This window comes from Neoarius graeffei, chromosome 1 (genome assembly GCF_027579695.1).
Source record: "Neoarius graeffei isolate fNeoGra1 chromosome 1, fNeoGra1.pri, whole genome shotgun sequence".
In the NCBI taxonomy this organism is placed as follows: domain Eukaryota; kingdom Metazoa; phylum Chordata; class Actinopteri; order Siluriformes; family Ariidae; genus Neoarius; species Neoarius graeffei.
Window position 1 is genome coordinate 2931622 of NC_083569.1, and position 21712 is coordinate 2953333.

A 21712-nucleotide genomic window follows, 5' to 3' on the forward strand; every position below is an offset into this window, starting at 1 on the left:
TTGTAGATTTTTTTTTTTTGAGAACAAACACGCAAAATTCTTTGTGATACAATTTTATTAATCGGTTTAAAGCTTGTCTCTACATTTTAGATCAAGCAACAAAAATGGACGTATCCGAATTCAGAAATTTACTCCGGTTTGATTTTTTTTTTTTGTTAGTTCAGGATGAAACCTGTAATCTTTTTTTTTTTTCTAGTTTTTTTTTTTTTTTAATTAGTTCAATTTTACATTTTCATGGACAACCCAGAGGATCCGTGTAAACATCCACCATCTTTAATGCACTTTCTTCTCACACGAATCCTGTCTTTTTTTTTTTTTTTGTCACTTATATTCACTACATAGGGAACAAATAGTAGTGCACTACCTGCTTAATAAGACACCTGTAGAGTTTTGATGTCGTGTTTGCTTGGGGGGGGAGGAAGTATTGGCACCCTTGGCTGTTTTCGCTATCTTGGATTGCGATTCTGAACGTGTGGACCGAAAGTCATTCGTTGAAATAAACGTGTCGGTGTTGAGTTTTGATTCTCCAGCAGGCTTGAACAGGATCTCGACTGCTGCTGCTTCTTCTTCATGTAGTTTCCTGTGAGTGTGTTGGTGGAGGAATGCCAGTTTAGAGAGAGTGAGAGAGCGTGGAATTTAGCGATACGTGCTGTCAGTTTTACGGCGGCGCTGCCCTGCGTGAAATATGTTCCAGTCAGATCCTCGCTTCTCACGCAGCTCGTTTAAAAGCACAAACGTGTTTCATGTTTCAGTATGGATGTAAATCAGGAAAAGTGGTGAGAAGTTCATCTTTACCCCATTCACTCTCCGACACGTCGCACAGGCGAGGTGTTTATGGGCCGGAACTTTTTTTTGTTTTGTTTTGTTTGTTTTTTATTTTCAAGCAAATGTTTTTTCTTTTGAAACTGTTCATGAGGTTTAACGGTTTTAGTCTCCGAGCACTGACCTCCTTTCACTGGAGTCAAAATGATACAAATGAGGAGAAAAACTCAACTTTCTATTTCTTTCTAGCTATATGTGGAAATGCTATAGTTTATGAACCCCTAGATTACTTTTTCTTCACGTTCACACTTTTTTTTTTTTTCCTCTCCACTCTGTTTTTCCTCGAAATTTCGGTTCATTTTGAGTCCAGAAAGCTGATCCCTGGTCCTCTTGAAATCATTGGTTTGGGGTTCAGTTCAACCATGTGGAAGCTCAGAACCAGAATTCACAACCAACCAAAAAACCCAATCCCTTCCAATTTAAGCCACGCCCATTCCATTTTACATGTGACACTTTTTTTTATGTGGGGAAAAGCCCTGAACGTAACGTGACACCACTCAGCACGTTTCTTTGCGTTCGGGGCGGAGTTGTCTATCAGTACGGTTTGTGATGTCACAAAACAATTGCTGGGTTTCGCGTGATGTGGCGTCACATCCGCCTCGTTAGTTATTCAGAACTTTAGCTGGTGGTCTACCAGAGCTCAGTTGACAAAGCGTTTGTACGGAGAAAGTGCATTGCTCGCATGAAAAATGCCTTACGCTTGTTCGAATCGATCAAACCATGAAACTGATAAAAGGTTCTTCAGGGTTCCCCATGAAGTAATAAAAAAGGATTTCACAAAAAGACGTGGAGAAAGGCTGCTTCTCAGTGAAATCGAAGGGAGCCGAGTCGAAGCGTGCTGGAGTTTGCAGTGATGACTTGGTGAAAGGTTTGTATTTCCCTCTCAGCTCTGTCCTTAGTGTTTTCCAAGTACTTTTCTTGCTACGTGTCGTTATTTTATGGTCCTTTTTTTAGTCCCGAAGCACTAAAGTCACCAGCTGTTTCTTTGTTCACTCCTCACAAAGTCCATATGCATGAAGGTCGCGACAAAATTCTTCCCCAGCCGTACAGTTGCAATGCGCCGTGATCACTTCTCCGTCTTGTTTAACTAAGGCCCTGTCCACACGGCAACGGATTCAGGTGACTCTGATACAATTGCTTATCGTTTAGGCCTGGCGTCCACATCTGGCAACGTTGCCGTTGTGAAGTCGTCTGGATGAGTAGAACGGATTTGTTTATGATGACGTCACAACCACATGACTGTGAGTGCTTCACGCTGGGTAGAAGTGTAACGAACTCGATGCGAGTTGTCAACAAATCCTATAACTTGGTTCATGAAACGCGCTTACAAAATATTTTCACTGTGAATATTTATTGTGTAATGGTGCAAAGTGAGAGAGAGAGAGAATAGCCCTTAGGGCAGAGTCAATCCCGCCAGCAAAAATAGGGAAAAAAAGGAGCGATCTCACCTCTTCAGATGTTGGTTTAAGTCCTACAATACATTCCTCAAAAAGGGCGTAGAAGAACAAATTAATCCATCAACGTGTAGCATTCAATTTATTCCGGACCATTAAAGACGCCGCCTTCCGCGCAGAATCATACGTCATCCTCGCCGCCATATTGGATAGGTCAAAGTGGAGAATAAAGATTAGCTGCGTTTAACTGTACCAACAGGTTTACCGTCCAAACGAGATCACATGGGATTACCTTTCACAGGTGAGAAACAACAAATTAATCCATCAACGTGTAGCATTCAATTTATTCCGGACCATTAAAGACGCCGCCTTCCGCATAGAATCATACGTTATCCTCGCCGCCATATTGGATAGGTCAAAGCGGAGAATAAAGATTAGCTGCGTTTAACTGTACCAACAGGTTTGCCGTCCAAACGAGATCACATGGGATTACCTTTCACAGGTGAGACTGGAAAAATACTTTTCATTGTATTTGGTCATTATAATGTAATTTTACGAACAGATTTTCCTGACTTTGTGGCTAATATGAAGTCTCGCGCATAATAGTTTATGCGCATGCGTCCTTACTTCTTCTATTATTCTGGTGTCTCCGATGGGACCGTCTTACAGCGCCCCTAGAGGTGTGGCGTGTGTATTGCATCGTTTTCAGCAAGCGTTGCGTTGCCATATGGACCTGATATTTTACTGATCGTTGCCCATTTGGACGCGATATATTTTTAAATAACATCTCGTTGCCGTTGTCGTGTGGATGTAGCCTAAGATCCAGGTCTTTAAAGGGGTTTCTGATGATCTTTGTGAGTGATTTACCTGAGAGATAAAAGCGAATGGTACTTGAACGAAAAGCTTTAAAAAAACATCCTTACATGGGCAAAAACAATCCAGGATTGATTGGGCAGCGACTTGATGGCGAGGTCCTTTACCCAGCCACATACAAAACAGTTGTAAGCCTCCATACTCTTCCACGCTTTCATCGGTTTTGCGGTGTAGAAGGACGTCTGCAACACCAGATAGTTCAAGATGTCGGGGAACTTGACTGAAGGGTAGTTTTTGAGATCGTATGACACATCCTTCTTTCCCAGACTGTAGGGGTCGATTCCGTTGCACATAGCAATCTTCTGAATATATCTAAAGCCAGCAGTGGCTTCTAGATTACGAGCGTACTCTGATAAGTTATCGCTAGTTGATTGGTTTGCTAGACCACCAGCTGTTTTACCAGAAGTGAAATCGCCAAGAAAAATCATGTGACTGAAACCCAGCAATAACCGAGCCCTGGTGTGGATGCTCTCCGCTATGGTTATGGTTGGCGGGAGAGACGCACAACGCTTTATGAATATATATAAAATAGTGCTGTCAAGTGATTAAAATATTTAATCGCGATTAATGTCGCGACTGTCATAGTTAACTCGCGATTAATCGCAATTTAATCGCACATTTTTGTCACATGAAAAACCATTGTAATTCTCTTATCAGCATAAAAACGTGAATGGACTTGCTTTGTATTGCAAAGCATAACACGTGAAACCTAAGGCGAACACCAGGGCTAGCAAAAGAACCGTGAGTGAAGTGATCTACTGCTTGAGTTAGTCTACAACTCAGAGAGACAGGTTACACAGCGACGGTAGGCTTGACATGCTTGATTATAATATAAAGTACACTATTATATTAAGTTTAAGTTGTTCGTTGATAAATATTGCATTGAATCTGATCTTTACTGTTTCAGCTCACTTAACACATTTTGTACTTTTACACTTTCTGCCTGTTGATGCGTCGCGCTGTCCAATCAGAGGCGGCCAAATTTGCATATTACAGGAAGGATTTCTGGGATAGCATTGAGTTTACAGTGCAGAGGGATCTGCCTTCTTTAGATGCTGTCTTCTTAAAACTGAATAAATATTTAAAAAGAGCCAAATGAGCCAGTCTTTTGAACGGCTCTTTTCAAAGAACGGATCACAAAGATGCGGAGCCATAAATCCCATCTCTACTAGCGCGCCCTGCCCGCGCTGGTTCTTTGGGAGGAGGACAGAGGACTCTGGCTGTGGGGGGCATTACAGTCTAGCTGCTATCGTTTGTCTCTGTTGCAAGTTCCTGGCAGTTTCAAAAGCTTATGAAAAACCTACATCATGTCACAGAGCGTTAATCTCGCGATAAAAAAATTATCGCCGTTAAAATTGAGTCAAGTTTTGACAGCACTAATATAAAACCAAACGGGACTGGAGTCCAAACGTCCTGTTGTTCACCGCATCGGCTTTGGAATCGAAGGAAAATAATCAAAAACGATAAAAGACTAACAATTTGCAAGCCGTTCAGTTTCAGAAGAAACGTGACATGATGGCAAACCAATCGGATGATCACGAGTGTGAAAACTCACTTGGATACCACAGGATTTGGGGGGGGGGCACAAACTTTTGCACACAACTCATTGTATTTGCACCAGCTCACAGAACCCAAACACACTTGTTCGGGAATGGGTGTGACCACAGCATGTATACCAGCCTGGGGACTTTTTTTTTTTTTTTTTATTTTGACTAAATTTCATTGGGTGCAAATGTTTGTGCCCCCTTTGGAATTTCACACCAACAGCGTGATTGTGTTCAGATTCTACATCACATCTGTAAAACACAACAATATCCATAGTGTGTTATAAACCCAAAAGTTTAAACCCCCTTTCAAATCCTGGATTGTCAATTTTTTTTTTTTTTGGTTTGCTTTGAATATGAATTGAAACCCAAGGTTCTATATAAGAATATCAGAGCTCAGTAGTATTTACAGTTTACAGGAACTACTGGATCTGCTGTTGCCTTTAAATAAACCTCATATAAATATAGTTTTGTTTTTTTCTAAAAAAAATATGGACCAAAGATGATCGACATCCCCTCAGAAATATTTTAAAAAGGGGGAAAAAAACCCATCCTGTTTCAAAAATCTCTTGGTTATACATTATTAAAACTGGGTGGGGGAGCTTAACACGGATGGTGATTTCTCACAAAGGTTCTGCACCAGTAACCAGGAGGTTGTGAGTTCACATCCCAGCCCTGCTGGTGGTCCTTTGAGGGGGAGGAAAAAGCCTTTTCAGAACTGCTTGACCTCCTCGACCGTGCTTTCATCTCGGACCTGGTCGTATTTATTTATTCTAATATATTCACAGTGTCGTCCTCGCGGGATTAAAGTCAAACTCGGCTGCTGTTTGAGTGACATCAGAGCAACGATGACTCGCTGATGTGGCCATAAATGTATTTTTTTTTTTTCGTTGTAGGGTGGTCAAGGAGGAAATCACAGACGACAACGCAAAACTGCCCTGCTACAATGGACGTGTGGTGTGCTGGGTGAGTACACACACAGACAGACAGAGAGCTCAGCGTCTTTACTGATCCTCTTTGCATAATGAAGCACAGAATTAATGTACACGACACTCCTGGGAGTTTGTGTGTTAACCCTAGAAAAGATTCATGACTTAGAGTATTAACATTCAGGTTCATTTCTCACATCATTGCTGTATTTCTGTTTTTTTTTTTTTTAATTTAAAAAAAACAAAACATGTTTGATGCGTCACAGAGAAATTTGATTCGTGTAAGTGGAAGCACAGGACACGGAGACAGAAGCTTTTAACCTCAGCTAGCGTTTCGAAAAAGAAATAAAAATCACTCTGGAAGCACAGTGTTTTTTCTAATTTTCAGTTTTGCAGGGTTTTTTTTCCTTAACATCTTTTGCAGGTGAAAATATAAGTGAAAGGGTTAAAGTACAAAAAAAAATCAGGTTTTTTTTTTCCTCCTCTAAAGAATTTTCCACTACACCTTTGATTTCCGAGAAGCACAATCTTCCTCTCGGTACACAGCTCACACACACTGTTCTGTGTAAAAGATGGCTTTGTCAGTACTGGAGAGTTTACTTCATAACCTTGGTATTAATAACGTAATCCTTTTCAGTTCTCGAAAAGCCGAAGCAAAAATAAAAGACAAAAATCCATTGAGCGGGACGAAAACGCAGGAGTAATTAATCACGATCGAATCCAGATGTTTGGTTTTGTTCTCGTTCAGAGCGAACCGAACTGAATTTTCATTTCGCTCACTTTGTTCGTGTGAAATTCCAGCAATACAAACCAGGATAAAGGTTTTCACTCGGTCGACACCGAAATCCTTTAAAATGATGAGCCCCGCCCACAAACGGTCCGGAGTGCTGATGTTGAGAATTTGGACCGCGTGTAAAAACGCGCTTTGAGACCATGAGGGCACAAACTTTTACACTCAGCTCATGGTATGCGCACCAGCTCATGCTTGTTGGGGAATGGGAATGGGCGTGGCCAGTGAATGTATATACAGTCCTGGGAATTTTTTGGAGTAAATTTCACTGGGTGCAAAAGTTTGTGCCCCTCTTAGGGTGCAATGAATATATTTTATTTCTCTGAGCAGGATTTCTTTAAAATGATAATTAAACATTTTATTTAATTAGCATTGCAGGAAAGAGATCTCATGTCGGAGTTTTGATGGTTAACATTTTGATGCTGTAAGTTTGATTTAAAATTGCACACAAACCCTTTCTCTCTCGTGCTATAAATCGTCTGTGCGTGATGAAGCGGAGGATTAATGGAGCTCCACGCTGACGATGTTCCCAGTTGGAATTCCCTCCAGACATGAAGCATATCGTCACACGTCAGGAATATAAAACATGTTTATCTCGTCACTACAGCTTCCACGTTCTCTAGCCATATTTAAATCGTCTCGCTAACACTTCGGATTAGCCGTAAAGGTTTAACAGTATTATGGTTTTATATTATGAAAATCTCGCAGTGTTTTATGGCAGGGTTTACAGAAATATCACCAGTTCCGATTTTATAAAAACGACAAAACGGGAAGGGAAAAAAAACCTTTAATGAATAACGGCGTGTACATTTCTAGATTAGAAATCTCTCTTGATATACATATAGTCTTGCAAAAGTATTCATCCCCCTTGGTGTTTGTCCTGTTGGGTCGCATTACAAGCTGGAATTAAAATGGATTTTTGAAGGGTTAGCACCATTTGATTTACACAACATGCCAACAAAATTGTTTTTATTGTGTGACAAACAATAAGATGGAAAAAAACAGAAATCTGGAGTATACATAAGTATTCACCCCCCAAAGTCAATAGTTTGTAGCGATACCTTTTGCTACAATTCCAGCTGCAAGTCTCTTGGGGTATGTCTCTAGCTTAGCCCATCTAGCCAGTGGGATTTTTGTCCATTCCTCAAGGCAAAACTGCTCCAACTCCAAGTTAGATGGGTTGCGTTGGTCTACAGCAATCTTCAAGTTACGCCACAGATTCTCAATTGGATTGAGGTCTGGGCTTTGACTAGGCCATTCCAAGACATTTAAATGTTTCCCTTTAAACCACTCCAGTGTAGCTTTAGCAGTGTGTTTAGGGTCATTGTCCTGCTGGAACGTGAACCTTCGTCCCAGTCTCAAACCTCTGGCCGACTCAAGCAGGTTTTCCTCCAGAATTGCCCTGTATTTAGCGCCATCCATCTTTCCTTCAGTCTTGACCAGCTTTCCTGTCCCTGCAGATGAAAAACATCCCCACAGCATGATGCTGCCACCACCATGCTTCACTGTAGGAATGGTGTTCTCAGGGTGATGGGTTTACGCCACACGTGGTATTTCCCATGATGGCCAAAGAGATCAACTTTACTCTCATCTAACCAGAGAATCTTCTTCCATGTGTTTGGGGAGTCTGCCACATGCTGTTGGGCAAACTCCAAATGTGTTTTTCTTTAAGCAATGGCTTTTTTTCTGTCCACTCTTCCATAAAGCCCCGCCCACTCTGTGGAGTGTACGGCTTAAAGTGGCCCTATGGACAGATACTCCCATCTCTGCTGTGGATCTTTGCAGCTCCTTCAGTGTTCTCTTTGGTGTCTTTGTTGCATCTCTGATTAATGCCCTCCTTGCCCGGTCTGTGAGTTTTGGTGGGCGGGGCCTTCTCTCGTCAGGTTTGTAGTGGTGCCATATTCTTTCCATTTTGCTATAATGGATTTAATGGAGCTCCGTGGGATATTCAAAGCTTGGGATATTTTTTATAACCCAACCCTGATCTATACTTCTCCACAACTTTGTCTCTGACCTGTTTGGAGGCTCCTTGGTTTTCATGTTGCTTGTTTAGTAGTGTAGCAGAGTCAGGGTCCTTCCAGAACAGGTTGATTTATACAGACATCATGTGACACTTTGATTGCACACAGGTGGATCTTAATCAACTAATTATGTGACTTATGAAGTGAATTGGTTGGAGCAGCTCTTATTTCGGGGTTTCATACGAAAGGGGATGAATACTTATGCACACTCCAGATTTCTATTTTTTCATCTTATTGTTTGTGTCACAATAAAACAACAATGTGCACCTTTAAAGTGGTCGGCATGTTGTGTAAATCAAATGGTGCTAACCCTCCAAAAATCCATTTTAATTCCAGCTTGTAATGCGACAAAACAGGACAAACACCAAGGAGGGGTGAATACTTTTGCAAGGCACTGTGTATATATGCTACTTGTGTAAAACTGTGAAGAAAATTACTAACACAATCTTTAAATAAGAAAAAAAAAATGGAATAGTTTCACTCAGTGCAAAATAAGCGTCTTTAAGAGTCTGTTGCTGCTTTAGACCGTGCCTCGTTTCCCTGAGGTATAAGTACGACGTCGCACGTGTGCAAAATTCCACTTTCATTCACGGATATTGACCTGCACAGATTAGGTAAGCAGTTTGAAATGGCCTTAAGCACATCCGGTCATCGTAAAATGTTTTATGTACATCTGGAATGGTTTTAAAAGTTGCATAAATTGCTTGGAATTTGATTCATAAAAACCTCAAAAATCTAAGTTTTAGAATTGCGCAGGCACAAGAAGCTCCTCCTGAGATCCAGTTCCACACAAAGCAGATCCAGAGCATCACCAAAAAAACCCTAATTAGAATGATGGCGTCTTCGTCGTCAGATGAAACTACATTTGAACGTTATTGCTTATGAATGATATCAGCATTGTGGAAAACACCCGACAGTCACTAAAATAGGTACATCATCGTGGATTTGATCTCAAAACCTGGTTGCGTCTACCGGGAGGTTAGGATCAGATTGTAGGTTAGTCTCATGTCTGAACCTTCACCCTGTAATGTGTTCAAATGAATGCAGAAAATGACAGCAAAAGTTTTTTTTTTTTTTTTCTGTGTGAAGCTGGTGTCGGCTGACGGCTCGCACTCGGATGGATGCTCGGTGGCGGAGAGTCAGTCGGAGCGTCCGCCGTCGGGGGAGAGATCCCAGGGCATCGGAGACTCCAGACCGCCGTCATTTCAGTCCGTATCACCATGTTTGTCACACAAACACGACTTAAAGGAGCAGTTCAGCAAATAACCACAATATTTAACCTTTTGTCCAAAACAAAGTCTCATCCGTGTTCACTCGAAATAACCCCAAGTGCTTTCTTGCAGGACGTGTGAATGTATTTGGCACACCTGTTGTGCTTGCTGAACTGTTCCTTAAAGGAGAACTGAAGGCAAATGTTTTATTATCAAGATTGTATTTCTCATTTTATTAAATATCGGAATGCATGTTTGACCGCTATTTTGTCGCTGCTGTAGCAAGTTCTGAGTGTGTGAAATCTGCTCTGTAATACAACCCCGATTCCAAAAAAGTTGGGACAAAGTACAAATTGTAAATAAAAACGGAATGCAATGATGTAGAAGTTTCAAAATTCCATATTTTATTCAGAATAGAACATAGATGACACATCAAATGTTTAAACTGAGAAAATGTATCATTTAAAGAGAAAAAATTAGGTGATTTTAAATTTCATGACAACAACACATCTTAAAAAAGTTGGGACAAGGCCATGTTTCCCACTGTGAGACATCCCCTTTTCTCTTTACAACAGTCTGTAAACGTCTGGGGACTGAGGAGACAAGTTGCTCAAGTTTAGGGATAGGAATGTTAACCCATTCTTGTCTAATGTAGGATTCTAGTTGCTCAACTGTCTTAGGTCTTTTTTGTCGTATCTTCCATTTTATGTTTTCTATGGGTGAAAGATCTGGACTGCAGGCTGGCCAGTTCAGTACCCGGACCCTTCTTCTACGCAGCCATGATGCTGTAATTGATGCAGTGTGTGGTTTGGCATTGTCATGTTGGAAAATGCAAGGTCTTCCCTGAAAGAGACGTCGTCTGGATGGGAGCATATGTTGCTCTAGAACCTGGATATACCTTTCAGCATTGATGGTGTCTTTCCAGATGTGTAAGCTGCCCATGCCACACGCACTAATGCAACCCCATACCATCAGAGATGCAGGCTTCTGAACTGAGCGCCGATAACAACTCGGGTCGTCCTTCTCCTCTTTAGTCCGAATGACACGGCGTCCCTGATTTCCATAAAGAACTTCAAATTTTGATTCGTCTGACCACAGAACAGTTTTCCACTTTGCCACAGTCCATTTTAAAAGAGCCTTGGCCCAGAGAAGACGTCTGCGCTTCTGGATCATGTTTAGATACGGCTTCTTCTTTGAACTATAGAGTTTTAGCTGGCGACGGCGGATGGCACGGTGAATTGTGTTCACAGATAATGTTCTCTGGAAATATTCCTGAGCCCATTTTGTGATTTCCAATACAGAAGCATGCCTGTATGTGATGCAGTGCCGTCTAAGGGCCCGAAGATCACGGGCATCCGGTATGGTTTTCCGGCCTTGACCCTTACGCACAGAGATTCTTCCAGATTCTCTGAATCTTTTGATATTATGCACTGTAGATGATATGTTCAAACTCTTTGCAATTTTACACTGTCGAACTCCTTTCTGATATTGCTCCACTATTTGTCGGCGCAGAATTAGGGGGATTGGTGATCCTCTTCCCATCTTTACTTCTGAGAGCCGCTGCCACTCCAAGATGCTCTTTTTATACCCAGTCATGTTAATGACCTATTGCCAATTGACCTAATGAGTTGCAATTTGGTCCTCCAGCTGTTCCTTTTTTGTCCCTTTAACTTTTGCAGCCTCTTATTGCCCCTGTCCCAACTTTTTTGAGATGTGTTGCTGTCATGAAATTTCAAATGAGCCAATATTTGGCGTGAAATTTCAAAATGTCTCACTTTCGACATTTGATATGTTGTCTATGTTCTATTGTGAATACAATATCAGTTTTTGAGATTTGTAAATTATTGCATTCCATTTTTATTTACAATTTGTACTTTGTCCCAACTTTTTTGGAATCGGGGTTGTATATCAGTCCATACGTCAAAGCAATGGCCGTAATCGAGATTCGTTGAGACCTGTGTGAGACATCGTAGGACGGAAGTAAAACGTACAGCGGAAATCAAAGAAGTGACCAACATCTGCCAACGTTCCCTGTGTCCGAAATCGCTCACTCGTTCCCTACTCCCTACATAGGGAATTACTGTATAGAGGACTCTGCAGTGAGCTCATTGGTAAAATGTAAAAAAAAAAAAAAGTACCTGCAGCTTTCAGTTCTTTTAAATCAAGGCTGAATCCTTTCTTTCTTCTTCGCCGCTGCCTTTTATTCAATCACATCTGAGACTTTTAATCTGATTTCTTTCAGCACGACTGCAATGCATGATGGGATATATTGCTTTGGTTAGTGACCATCGTTGTACACAACTTTTCGTGATGCATTGTGGGATACTTTGAGTGCACTATATAGGGTGTAAATAATCCTCAGTAAGGTTTCGGACAGCACTACAAAATGGCGTCCTCACTATATAGTGAGTAAGGAGCGATTTCGGACACCGGGGTTGTCAAAAGACGTGCGTGCCCTCTTTCGAATGCTGATGTAATCAAGCCGGAAGTTTTGATAGCAATCAGGAAAGTTTGAAAAAAGTAAGCAGTAATCATCATTTAAACTCGTTTTTGTGCGATATTTCGTCAGTTTTCAAAATGGCGGCACTGACACCTTGCTGACACGTCACGTTTCGAAGTCTCACACGAGTCTCGTGAAGATCGCGCGGATAAGCGACGCCTGCCGTGGACCAAACGAACTACATTCAACACGGCTAAAAACCGAATAGGCCGATAAGTATAATATATTTAATTGCAATTAGTTGCCAATACGAATCACAATATAAGGTTACGAAAACTGAATGAAATTGAATAACACGTTAATTAAGAAATAAAGCAAGTTTAAAAATGACTTCAGTTCCCTTTAAAGCTTTAGAAATCAGCATTACAAACGGCGCATGAGTGGAAATAACCTTTTCCCTTCTCAGTCCTAAAGCTGCAGGCAGCCGACACGGTGCGGACGATGAGACGGAGACGGATTCGGTTGCGTCACACAGGAGGGAGAGAGACAGACCACGCAGGAAACACTCCCACGATCATTCAGGTACACAATGTTCTGGAATGTTATGGCTCCAAATTCAGTCTGGTTTAAGAATTTAACGCGGACTGGGTTTAGAAAATCTCGACCGCAAGTGTTTTTTCCATCACAGTGGAGCTTCAGCAAGTTAAAAACTGTAAAAGCCTGTCTGTGAATGCAGCCATTTTGAGAATTATTTATGCCTTTTGTCGTGGGTGTGTTGATGATGATGATCACGCTAACTTGAGCAGGAGATTCACATTCCACCTATTTATTGAGTTATTCCTGGTTAAGATAACATAACTGGTGCATTGTGGGATTCAGGCTGAGGAATGCGAGCGCTCGGCGTCTCCTGATGTGTGAGGAATTTGGAAAGAAAATCTGTCTCTCTGAGACGTTTGAAGCTGAACGTAAAACTCCCTTGTGTCTAAACTTTATGGCGAGCAAAATTGGTGTTTGATGAAACGGTGTGGAAAAAATTTAATAAGTTAATGGTTTTTTTCTTTTCTCTTCTTTCAGGATATTCGTTGCTGTGCCTTTAAGACTGATTTATGTAAATGACTGCTTTTCTGATTGGCCGACTTGTGCGCATGTGAAATAATGCACAAGTTTTAGGGTTTAATGCAGCTGGGCTTTTTTATTTTATTTTTTAAATAGAGATTTAGAAATAATAGACATGGCTGGTGAAATCAGTAATAAACTGATTGTTGAATGTTTTTGCACACTGCTGCCCCCTGCAGGTGTGAGGATGAACGGCTACTCCCGAGTGGGCAGAGGGATGGAGCTCGGAGGCTACGACGTCTCGGACAGTCGCTCTTCCCTCATGAGCAGTGAGCTGGAGTCCAGCAGCTGCTTCGACTCGGACGACGACGGATCCACCAGCCGGTGAGAAACTTCACTTCCTGTTTGAATGTTTTATTTCCTGCTGCACTTGCTTTTGGCTCCTGTGTTGAGGCTGGTTTTAATCTCTGTAGGAAATGATGTTGAATTTGTCTCAGTTTCAGTAGCGCGACTGAGCAGAGCAGCTCTTCACGTATGATGAGGCGACACCGGCGCCGGAGACGGAAACCCAAAGCCCATCACATGGAGAGGGTGAGACCAAGGAGGAAATTATTTGTGTGTGTGTGTGTGTGAATATATATATATCTATAACGAAAAAAAAAGAACGCAAAACTGTGTTCCTCCTTATTTCTCCCCGTCTCTGTTCAGTCGTCGTCCTTCAGCAGCATCACCGACTCCACCATGTCTCTGAATATCATCACAGTCACTTTAAACATGGGTGAGTCTCGCCTTTTAACCGGAGTCCTGAAACTTTTCTCATCACAGGATGGTAACTTTTTTTTTTAAAAAGAGGCTATACCCCTCTCACTTCCCATACAAACCCCACCCACTTCAACGAAACAAGCCCTACATACCTGTGTATAGACCTCTTGCAGTCACGTGACCAGAATGTAAACAGCCGCCATCTTGTCGGTCAACAACACCGCTGAATACTGCTGCACTCGTGTACAGAATGGATCAATTTCAACCGACGGACTACACGGCTCATTTTTCTAATGAACAGATAACTAGATACATGTCTAAAATAAACGACCTACAGATTAGTGACCCTTATCGATTACCGGACGTAGTTTTCACGACCGTGTCAGTGGATATTGAACTGCCAGACGTGTATAATTACCTCATTAACTTTCCCTCGCTGTTCAGTGGTGAAGCACTGCGTGCTTATAAATCTCTGGACAGTTATCTTTACAGAAATTCAGGATTTGTCAGCGACTCAGATGTGGCATCTTGTAAACAAGAAAATAACAATCCTCATTGGACGGGTAAGTCACTTAAGTATTACTAGTACTGATACTAGATATATCAGTAGTATCTAGTATAGCACTGACCAGCCGATTATAGAATAGAATAAGGTAATTCCAGCTGTAATTCCAAATCGTCCGTCTTGTTTGCCATGGATCTGGCGTTGGAGAGGTAGAGGCTTGGCAGTGGAGGTTTGAGTGGCTGTTTTCTGAGCTTAGTCAACAGGCCGGCTCTGCCTGCAGCCTCGCTTTTGCTTCCTCTCCCGACGCCGCCTCCTTCGCCTGCCAGACCCGATAACAATCCACGGAGACCCCGCTGGTCTCGCTATCTCGTCCGGAATGTTGTGCATGCGATGGAAATCGCTACACACAGTCATTTTCTGCTGGAAACCAATGTCCAGTAAGTCCATACGGTTGTAGTGGATATTGAAGTCCGGTACAGACGAACAACACGCAAAAATACACACAAAAAACATAAAAAACGTGCACAGGTAGGGAGAGCTTGTAGCCGCAGCATCCCCATCATGCGCCGCCATATCCACTATTATGGTTGAATATTTTATATTATCAGTTAGATCAAGTACCAGTAGTCTATCACTATTACTGTATATATGGTATACCTGATAGCAGCAATCCATTTTGCACGCCTGTCAGGGTCCCGTGGCAGCCTACTGTCAAGTGTATGTGAGCATCATGGGTTTCCCACACTTGAAAGGGAAGGACTCGGACACAGGATTCCACTCATCTTGCGTTTTATTGATTTTCAGTGGAGTTGACGTTGTAGTAGAATTGTATATAGTAGGGTTTCCCAGAAGAAAAGGTAGAACCAGAAGTAGAAGGCGGAAATATGGCGTTTGACCGACAAGATGGCGTCTGTTTACAATCTGGATCGGCTGTGACGTCACATGCAAGTGGTCCATACACCGTGTGATTTCCCCTTTCAAGGAAAAGGGGCAGTGCTGAGCAAGTCTGACATTTCTTGGGGGTGGCACTAATTTCTGGGCCAGAAATAAACATAACAAGTAGTCTGAAACTAGACATTAGCCGTATCAATTTTCATATATATATACAGTATATATTTTAAAACTTTCTCTTTGAATGTACGCGTGTCACAGCTGTGGAAACATTTTAACCGTTATGAAATCGCACCTTTTGAGTTGACTCGCATAATTAAAGGTGCGGTCTGTAACGTATAGAGGCGCTACCTTTTAACAGAATTTTTCGTTTTATTTGAAATTTATTCACATCTCCGGCAAAGAACAGGACTTTGTTGCTCACGGTCGTCTTTTCAACCTGCAAATCAGCTCCGCCCTTAAACACAGCCGAGCCGGTCTGCCCCACCCCTTTCCTTAAAAGGCAGTAGAGTTGAGACACCTGTGTCATTCATTCACCTCCCACAGGTCACACATGCCCCTTTTCCACCGAATCAGTTCCAGGGCTGGTTCGGGGCCAGTGCTTAGTTTGGAACCGGGTTTTCTGTTTCCACTGACAAAGAACTGGCTCTGGGGCCAGAAAAACCGGTTCCAGGCTAGCACCAACTCTCTGCTGGGCCCGAGGAAAGAACCGCTTACGTCAGCGGGGGGGGGCGGAGTTGTTAAGACCAACAACAATAACAAGACCGCGAAAGATCGCCATTTTTAAGCGGTGAGAAGCAGCAGCTGTACAAACGCGAAGTCATCCATTATTATTATTGTTGCTGCTGCTTCTTCCGTGTTGTTTTTGCTTCGATATTCGTGCCAAGGTTTAAGCAAACGTAGCGACGTAACTGACGTATACAGCGACATAATGACGTGGCACCGCAAGCTATGGAAAAGCAAACTGATTCTCAGCTGGCTCGCAAGTTGAACGAGTTGTGAACCAGCACTGGCCCCAAACCAGCCCTGGAACTAATTTGGTGGAAAAGGGGCATCACTGTGCTATATTGGACTGCACCAGTAGGGGGCGCTGACATGACGATATGATTCTTTTAGAGAAGTACAACTTCCTGGGCATCAGCATTGTGGGTCAGAGTAACGAGCGAGGCGACGGCGGCATCTACATCGGCTCCATCATGAAGGGCGGAGCCGTGGCAGCTGACGGACGGATCGAGCCGGGTGACATGCTGCTGCAGGTGAGGGGCGGAGCTTAGGCTTGCCTGTGTGGTGGAGTGGTGGGTGGGGCTTTGAGTTTTAAATGTCACGTCATGGCTTGTCCGGCCTTTTTTTTTAATTGTAGGTGAACGATATAAACTTTGAGAACATGTGCAACGACGATGCGGTGCGTGTGCTGAGGGACATCGTGCATAAACCCGGGTGAGTCTGGTGTGTGTGTCCCCCCACATGGCAGGATTTTGTTGCGGAGATGTGAAACGTGTCTGTGTTTTTGTGTGTGTGTGTTTGCAGACCTGTCTCTCTGACGGTGGCCAAGTGCTGGGATCCAAACCCTAACAACTGTTTCACTCCCAGGAGTGAGTGTTTATATTCTCATGCACATCTGGACATTCCTCCACAATACACCCACATATACACACGCTTGCAGAACCACGTACCTGATTTTAAGGCCTCAGCGTGTTTTCCTGCAGAGACGTCTGTGAGATTTGTGCAAAAACGAAGTCGTCTTCGTTAATTTCCACGCTAGCATGGTTTCGGTGCATGCGCCAGTACTGCAGGTGGCGCTGTTGAAATTTCACGAGTTTCCACTCGTACAGGAAGCCGACTGCCTCTCACGCAGCTCTTAAACCAATGATAGAAAGGAAGTCATTTGCAAAACCGAAACAGTGTTTGGAATGAACTGTTTGTTTGACATGACGTATAGACCCTTTTCAGTCACGTGACCTTCGTAAACGCGACCGCCATTTTGGACATGTAGTGGACTTCGGCTCGAATCGGTTTGAATGCGAGGAAGGCGACAAACGAAAAACATAAAAGAAAAAGGAGCGAGATGCAGAAAACACCTTCACTATCCAGCGGCGTAGGGCATTTACAGGGCGAGCAGAGGGAGAGGTATTTGCAAAAATTGAGGTTAGCAGGCTTAGAGAACGACGTTTACCTGCTTCCACCAGGATTGTTCACTGACGTACGGAAGTACACGAAGCCCTCGTCTTTACCTGACTTCGGCCCACATGATCTGTATACCTATGTCGTTAAAAACCCATCGCCATGCCATACACATACACGCCAACGTCCGAGGTTCCGGAGCGCGCTCCGGCTTGCTCCAGGAGTGCTCCGGCCGAGGTTCCGGAGTGCGCTCTGGCTTGCTCGCCCTCAAATTAAGCAGCGCGCTCTGGCTTGCTCGCCCTCAAATTAAGCAGCGCGCTCCGGCTTGCTCCGGAGCAAGCCGGCGCGCGCTGCTTAATTTGATGGGGAGCAAGCCGGAGCGCGCTCCGGAACCTCGGCCGGAGCACTCCGGGAGCAAGCCGGAGCGCACTGCTTAATTTGAGGGCGAGCAAGCCAGAGCGCGCTGCTTAATTCTCGGACGTTGGCTCCGGCAGCTATTTACACTGGATCCGGTGTAAATAGCTGCCGGATCATAATTACAGTAAACTAGTAAATCCAGTAAAGGAAAAACTTGAGACTGAAAGGTTTTAACAGTCATCCAAATGACTGAACGTAAACATTGCTACAGTAACATACTAGCTATGATGTTGTTGACATTAGCTAGTCAACAATAGCTACTACAGAAGAATAAAGAGGTTACAATGGGTTATTTTAGCCTATTTGGTTACACACTCGCCGCCACAGAATGTTAACAGCAATGTAATGCCTTTTCTGGCTTATTTTATTCGTCTTACCTCCAACAAAGTGGTCACTACACAAGCGTTGGTATGCCGAGGGCTGCCGATCTGTTAATGGCCGCTATCCATCTTCTCCGTCGGGATCCGATAAAATGATAACCCTTGCCTTGTTTGTTGATGGTTACTACATCCAGGTGCACAACAATATAGTGGCATGATGGAAGTCTTGCTGAAAGTAAAAACTTTCTTTGCTGCCGTTCCTCAATGTTGGCTGTGGTAAACTACTGGTAGTACACGTCCAAAATGGCGGCCGCATTTGTCGTGACGTCACATGAAAAGGGTCCATAGTTCACCTCGATCTTCATCCCTCCCCCCCCCTCCTCCCAGGTGAGCCGATTCGTCCGATCGACCCTGCAGCCTGGGTGTCTCACACAGCAGCCATGACGGGGATCTACCCTCCCTACGGCATGAGTCCCTCCATGAGCACGGTGACCTCCACCAGCTCCTCCATCTCCAGCTCCATCCCCGAGACCGAGCGTAAGAGACCACGACCAACTCGGATTACTGAATAATAAGTGTTTCCAGGCAAAACAAACCTCACCTGGCGGCACTTATTTTATACCTCTATGTTGATAATGGTAATATTCCTCAATCATCAGCTGTCAGGTTATAGTCGTATGACCTTCAGTTTGACATTCCAAAGTCAAAGGTCATGGCGGCAACTGAAAGCCCATCTGGGACTCTTTATATGTTGATAATGGTAAACATCTTGCTATCATGAACCATTTTAAAGTTATAGCCTTTTGAAAACTCATGACCTTGAGTTTGATCTTTCAAAGTCACTCAAGGTCAAAGATCATGGTGCCAAATGAAAGCCCATATGGCACTTCCTATATGCTCATAATAGTAAACATCTGTCTATTGGCAACTGCTTTTGAGTTATAATGGAAAATGTTTTGACCGGAAGGTTGACCTTTTCAGGTGACCTTGACCCGATTACCCCCAAATCCGATGTTCTTCAGACCATTGCCCACCTACCCTGAAAATTTGAAGTCAATCAGTGCAACTGTCTAGACACTAGACAGACACACAAACTGCACTGGTTACAGTCTGTCTATGGAATCAATTTTTTTTAGACTGGCAAACAAATTATTCGTGTAATCGTGCAAAATATCAGTCTATTACTCTTCAGAAACCTTTTATTTTTGTTCCGCGGCTTTCTCAGTTTTGTTTGACGTAATTTATTTTGGTTGCGATTCCAGCTTTCTCGTTTGCGCTCCCTGACTTTTTGCTTGCAGTTTTGGCACAAACTTCACGTGTGGGCGGGCTGTCCAGGAATGCATTCCCATTGGGTAACTTGTGTTTGACTGACAGCTACGCTCAGCCATTCCGTACTCGGATTCTGGCGGACTGTTTGACAAATGACGAGTGTAATATCATGGTCGCCACTGAAGTCCACTCGATCCTTGTTTACCGTCAATGGATCGGTCACTCGTCAAACAGTCCGCCAGAATCCGAGTAGGGAATGGCTGAGCGTAGCGGTCAGTCAAACACAAGTTACCCAATGGGAATGCATTCCTGGACAGCCCGCCCACACGTGAAGTTTGTGCCAAAACTGCAAGCAAAAAGTCAGGGAGCGCAAACGAGAAAGCTGGAATCGCAACCAAAATAAATCACGTCAAACAAAACCGAGAAAGCCGCGGAACAAAAATAAAAGGTTTCTGAAGAGTAATAGACTGATATTTTGCACGATTACACGAATAATTTGTTTGCCAGTCTAAAAAAATTGACTCTTTTTTTTTTATTTGTCGTTTTTGTTTGATATTTCAAAAGTATTGTATGAACATTTTGGCACAAAATTGATTCCATATCCATCGCGGGCGCGGTAATGGGGAGAAACCAAACCAGAGGTCACCACTAGGGGGCGCAGGAACACTATTTTAGACACATGAACTGTTATTTCGCTTACGCCATGACCATTTCCTTTTGCTGTTTCCGTTGCACCACTGTTGCTCTGGTTACGTCTCTGAAGTTGTCCTCTCAATCCCTTTTTAATACCTTTTTTTCTTTTTCTTCCTTTTGTTTAGTCGTACAGTGACTAGGCGGAAACTAAAGAGTAAAGTGTCGTTGGGCTTTAGTTAGAGCCGCGCCAGAGTCGAGAGTGGTTCAGAAGTGTAGAGCGTCTTGGGATCCGCACAGCTCTGTATTTTCATCCATGTTCCTGGTGAATAAATATTATGAGTGTTGCTTTGGATGGATTTTTCTTGCTTTCGTTGGAAGGTGTTCACAATTCAGTCTTTGGTGTTTTTTTTTTTTTTTTTTCCTCTCCTCAGGGTTTGATGACTACCACCTGTCGGTACATAGTGACATGGCAACTGTTGCCAAGGCGATGGCCTGCCCTGACTCGGGGTTGGAGGTTCGAGACAGGATGTGGCTGAAGATCACTATAGCCAACGCCTTCATAGGTGCATAGTGTGTGTGTGGGGGTGTTTTTAAATTTTTTTTTTTTAAATTATTTTTAAATACCTGAAGTCCAATATTATTTTGGAGCTCTGTTCTGAAGTGTGTGTGTGTGTGTGTGTTTTTTTTTCAGGTTCAGATGTGGTCGACTGGCTGTTCCACCACGTTGAGGGTTTTGCAGACAGAAGGGAAGCTCGGAAATACGCCAGTAACCTGCTGAAGGCTGGCTTCATCCGACATACCGTCAACAAGATCACCTTCTCCGAGCAGTGCTACTACGTGTTCGGGGATTTATCCGGCAGTGAGTCTCTTGAGCACGCTCCGTCTGTTTAAAAACAAACAAACACACACACCACCACACACTCAGATTGGTGTTTGATTAACTGCAGATACTGAAATTAGTGTGTTTTTAAATTCATTTAACTGTTGTGTTTCAAAAGATGATCGTGATAATGGCACTTTTTCTATACTGTTATTTCTGTCTCGTTAGTGCAGCGTTAATTGCATTAATTTTGCCTTTCTCCCGCTAAATGACACAGCCTAAATTACAGTGGTGCTTGAAAGTTTGCGCACCCTTCAGAATTGTCTATTTCTGCATAAATCTGATCTGAAATATTATACCTGGTCACTTATTTATTGAGGAAGACGATTCAGTGTTAAAGATCAGCGAGTGGCAGAAGTATGTGACCCCGGTGATGTGGTGTGGAACCGACTCTGACTGAGGCTCATGTACACGACCCTGTGATTGTAAAGACGTTCTTGCCTGTGGTCTGTGTGGGTGCAGATATGGCGCACTTGTCCCTGCAGGAGCAGGACGGCTCGAGCGGAGCGTCTGATCAGGACACACTCGCTCCTCTGCTCCACCCGGCTGAGGCTCCGTGGCCCAGTTTCCCGTATCAGTACCCGCCCTCGCTGCAGGACGCACCGCATCATCATCATCACCATCACGCCGAGCCGGGTGGCGGGAGTCATCACAGTGAGGGTAACGCCATCACCACTTCCTGTCACACTTTACTCGGCCGAAAATCCCCTCGTCAAATTTCTTTTCGTTGACCGTTATTTCATTTTAACAGTAAATGGGGAAAAATTGCTCATGTATACACACACACACACACACACTATATATCACTCTCTTAACCATGGAATATAAACTATT

At 43.3% G+C, this 21712-nt stretch overlaps 1 protein-coding gene across 2 annotated transcripts in view; it reads left to right on the forward strand.

The window, feature by feature from the left end:
* The window catches only part of dvl3a (dishevelled segment polarity protein 3a), a 31734-nt gene that overhangs the window by 3590 nt on the left and 6432 nt on the right, over positions 1–21712 (forward strand). Inside the window, exons 1-14 of one of the 2 annotated variants that reach the window (XM_060928067.1) lie at positions 461–776; positions 5530–5599; positions 9463–9581; positions 12491–12606; positions 13320–13464; positions 13578–13671; positions 13789–13858; positions 16355–16494; positions 16599–16675; positions 16766–16830; positions 18484–18633; positions 20430–20561; positions 20690–20857; positions 21341–21538. In XM_060928067.1, the coding sequence (XP_060784050.1) occupies positions 754–776; positions 5530–5599; positions 9463–9581; positions 12491–12606; positions 13320–13464; positions 13578–13671; positions 13789–13858; positions 16355–16494; positions 16599–16675; positions 16766–16830; positions 18484–18633; positions 20430–20561; positions 20690–20857; positions 21341–21538 (1567 nt within the window). In that variant the 5' untranslated portion in view covers positions 461–753. Of the gene's footprint in view, positions 1–460; positions 777–5529; positions 5600–9462; positions 9582–12490; positions 12607–13319; positions 13465–13577; positions 13672–13788; positions 13859–16354; positions 16495–16598; positions 16676–16765; positions 16831–18483; positions 18634–20429; positions 20562–20689; positions 20858–21340; positions 21539–21712 lie in introns of those variants that run through there. The other variant, XM_060928059.1, reaches the window with a different exon arrangement.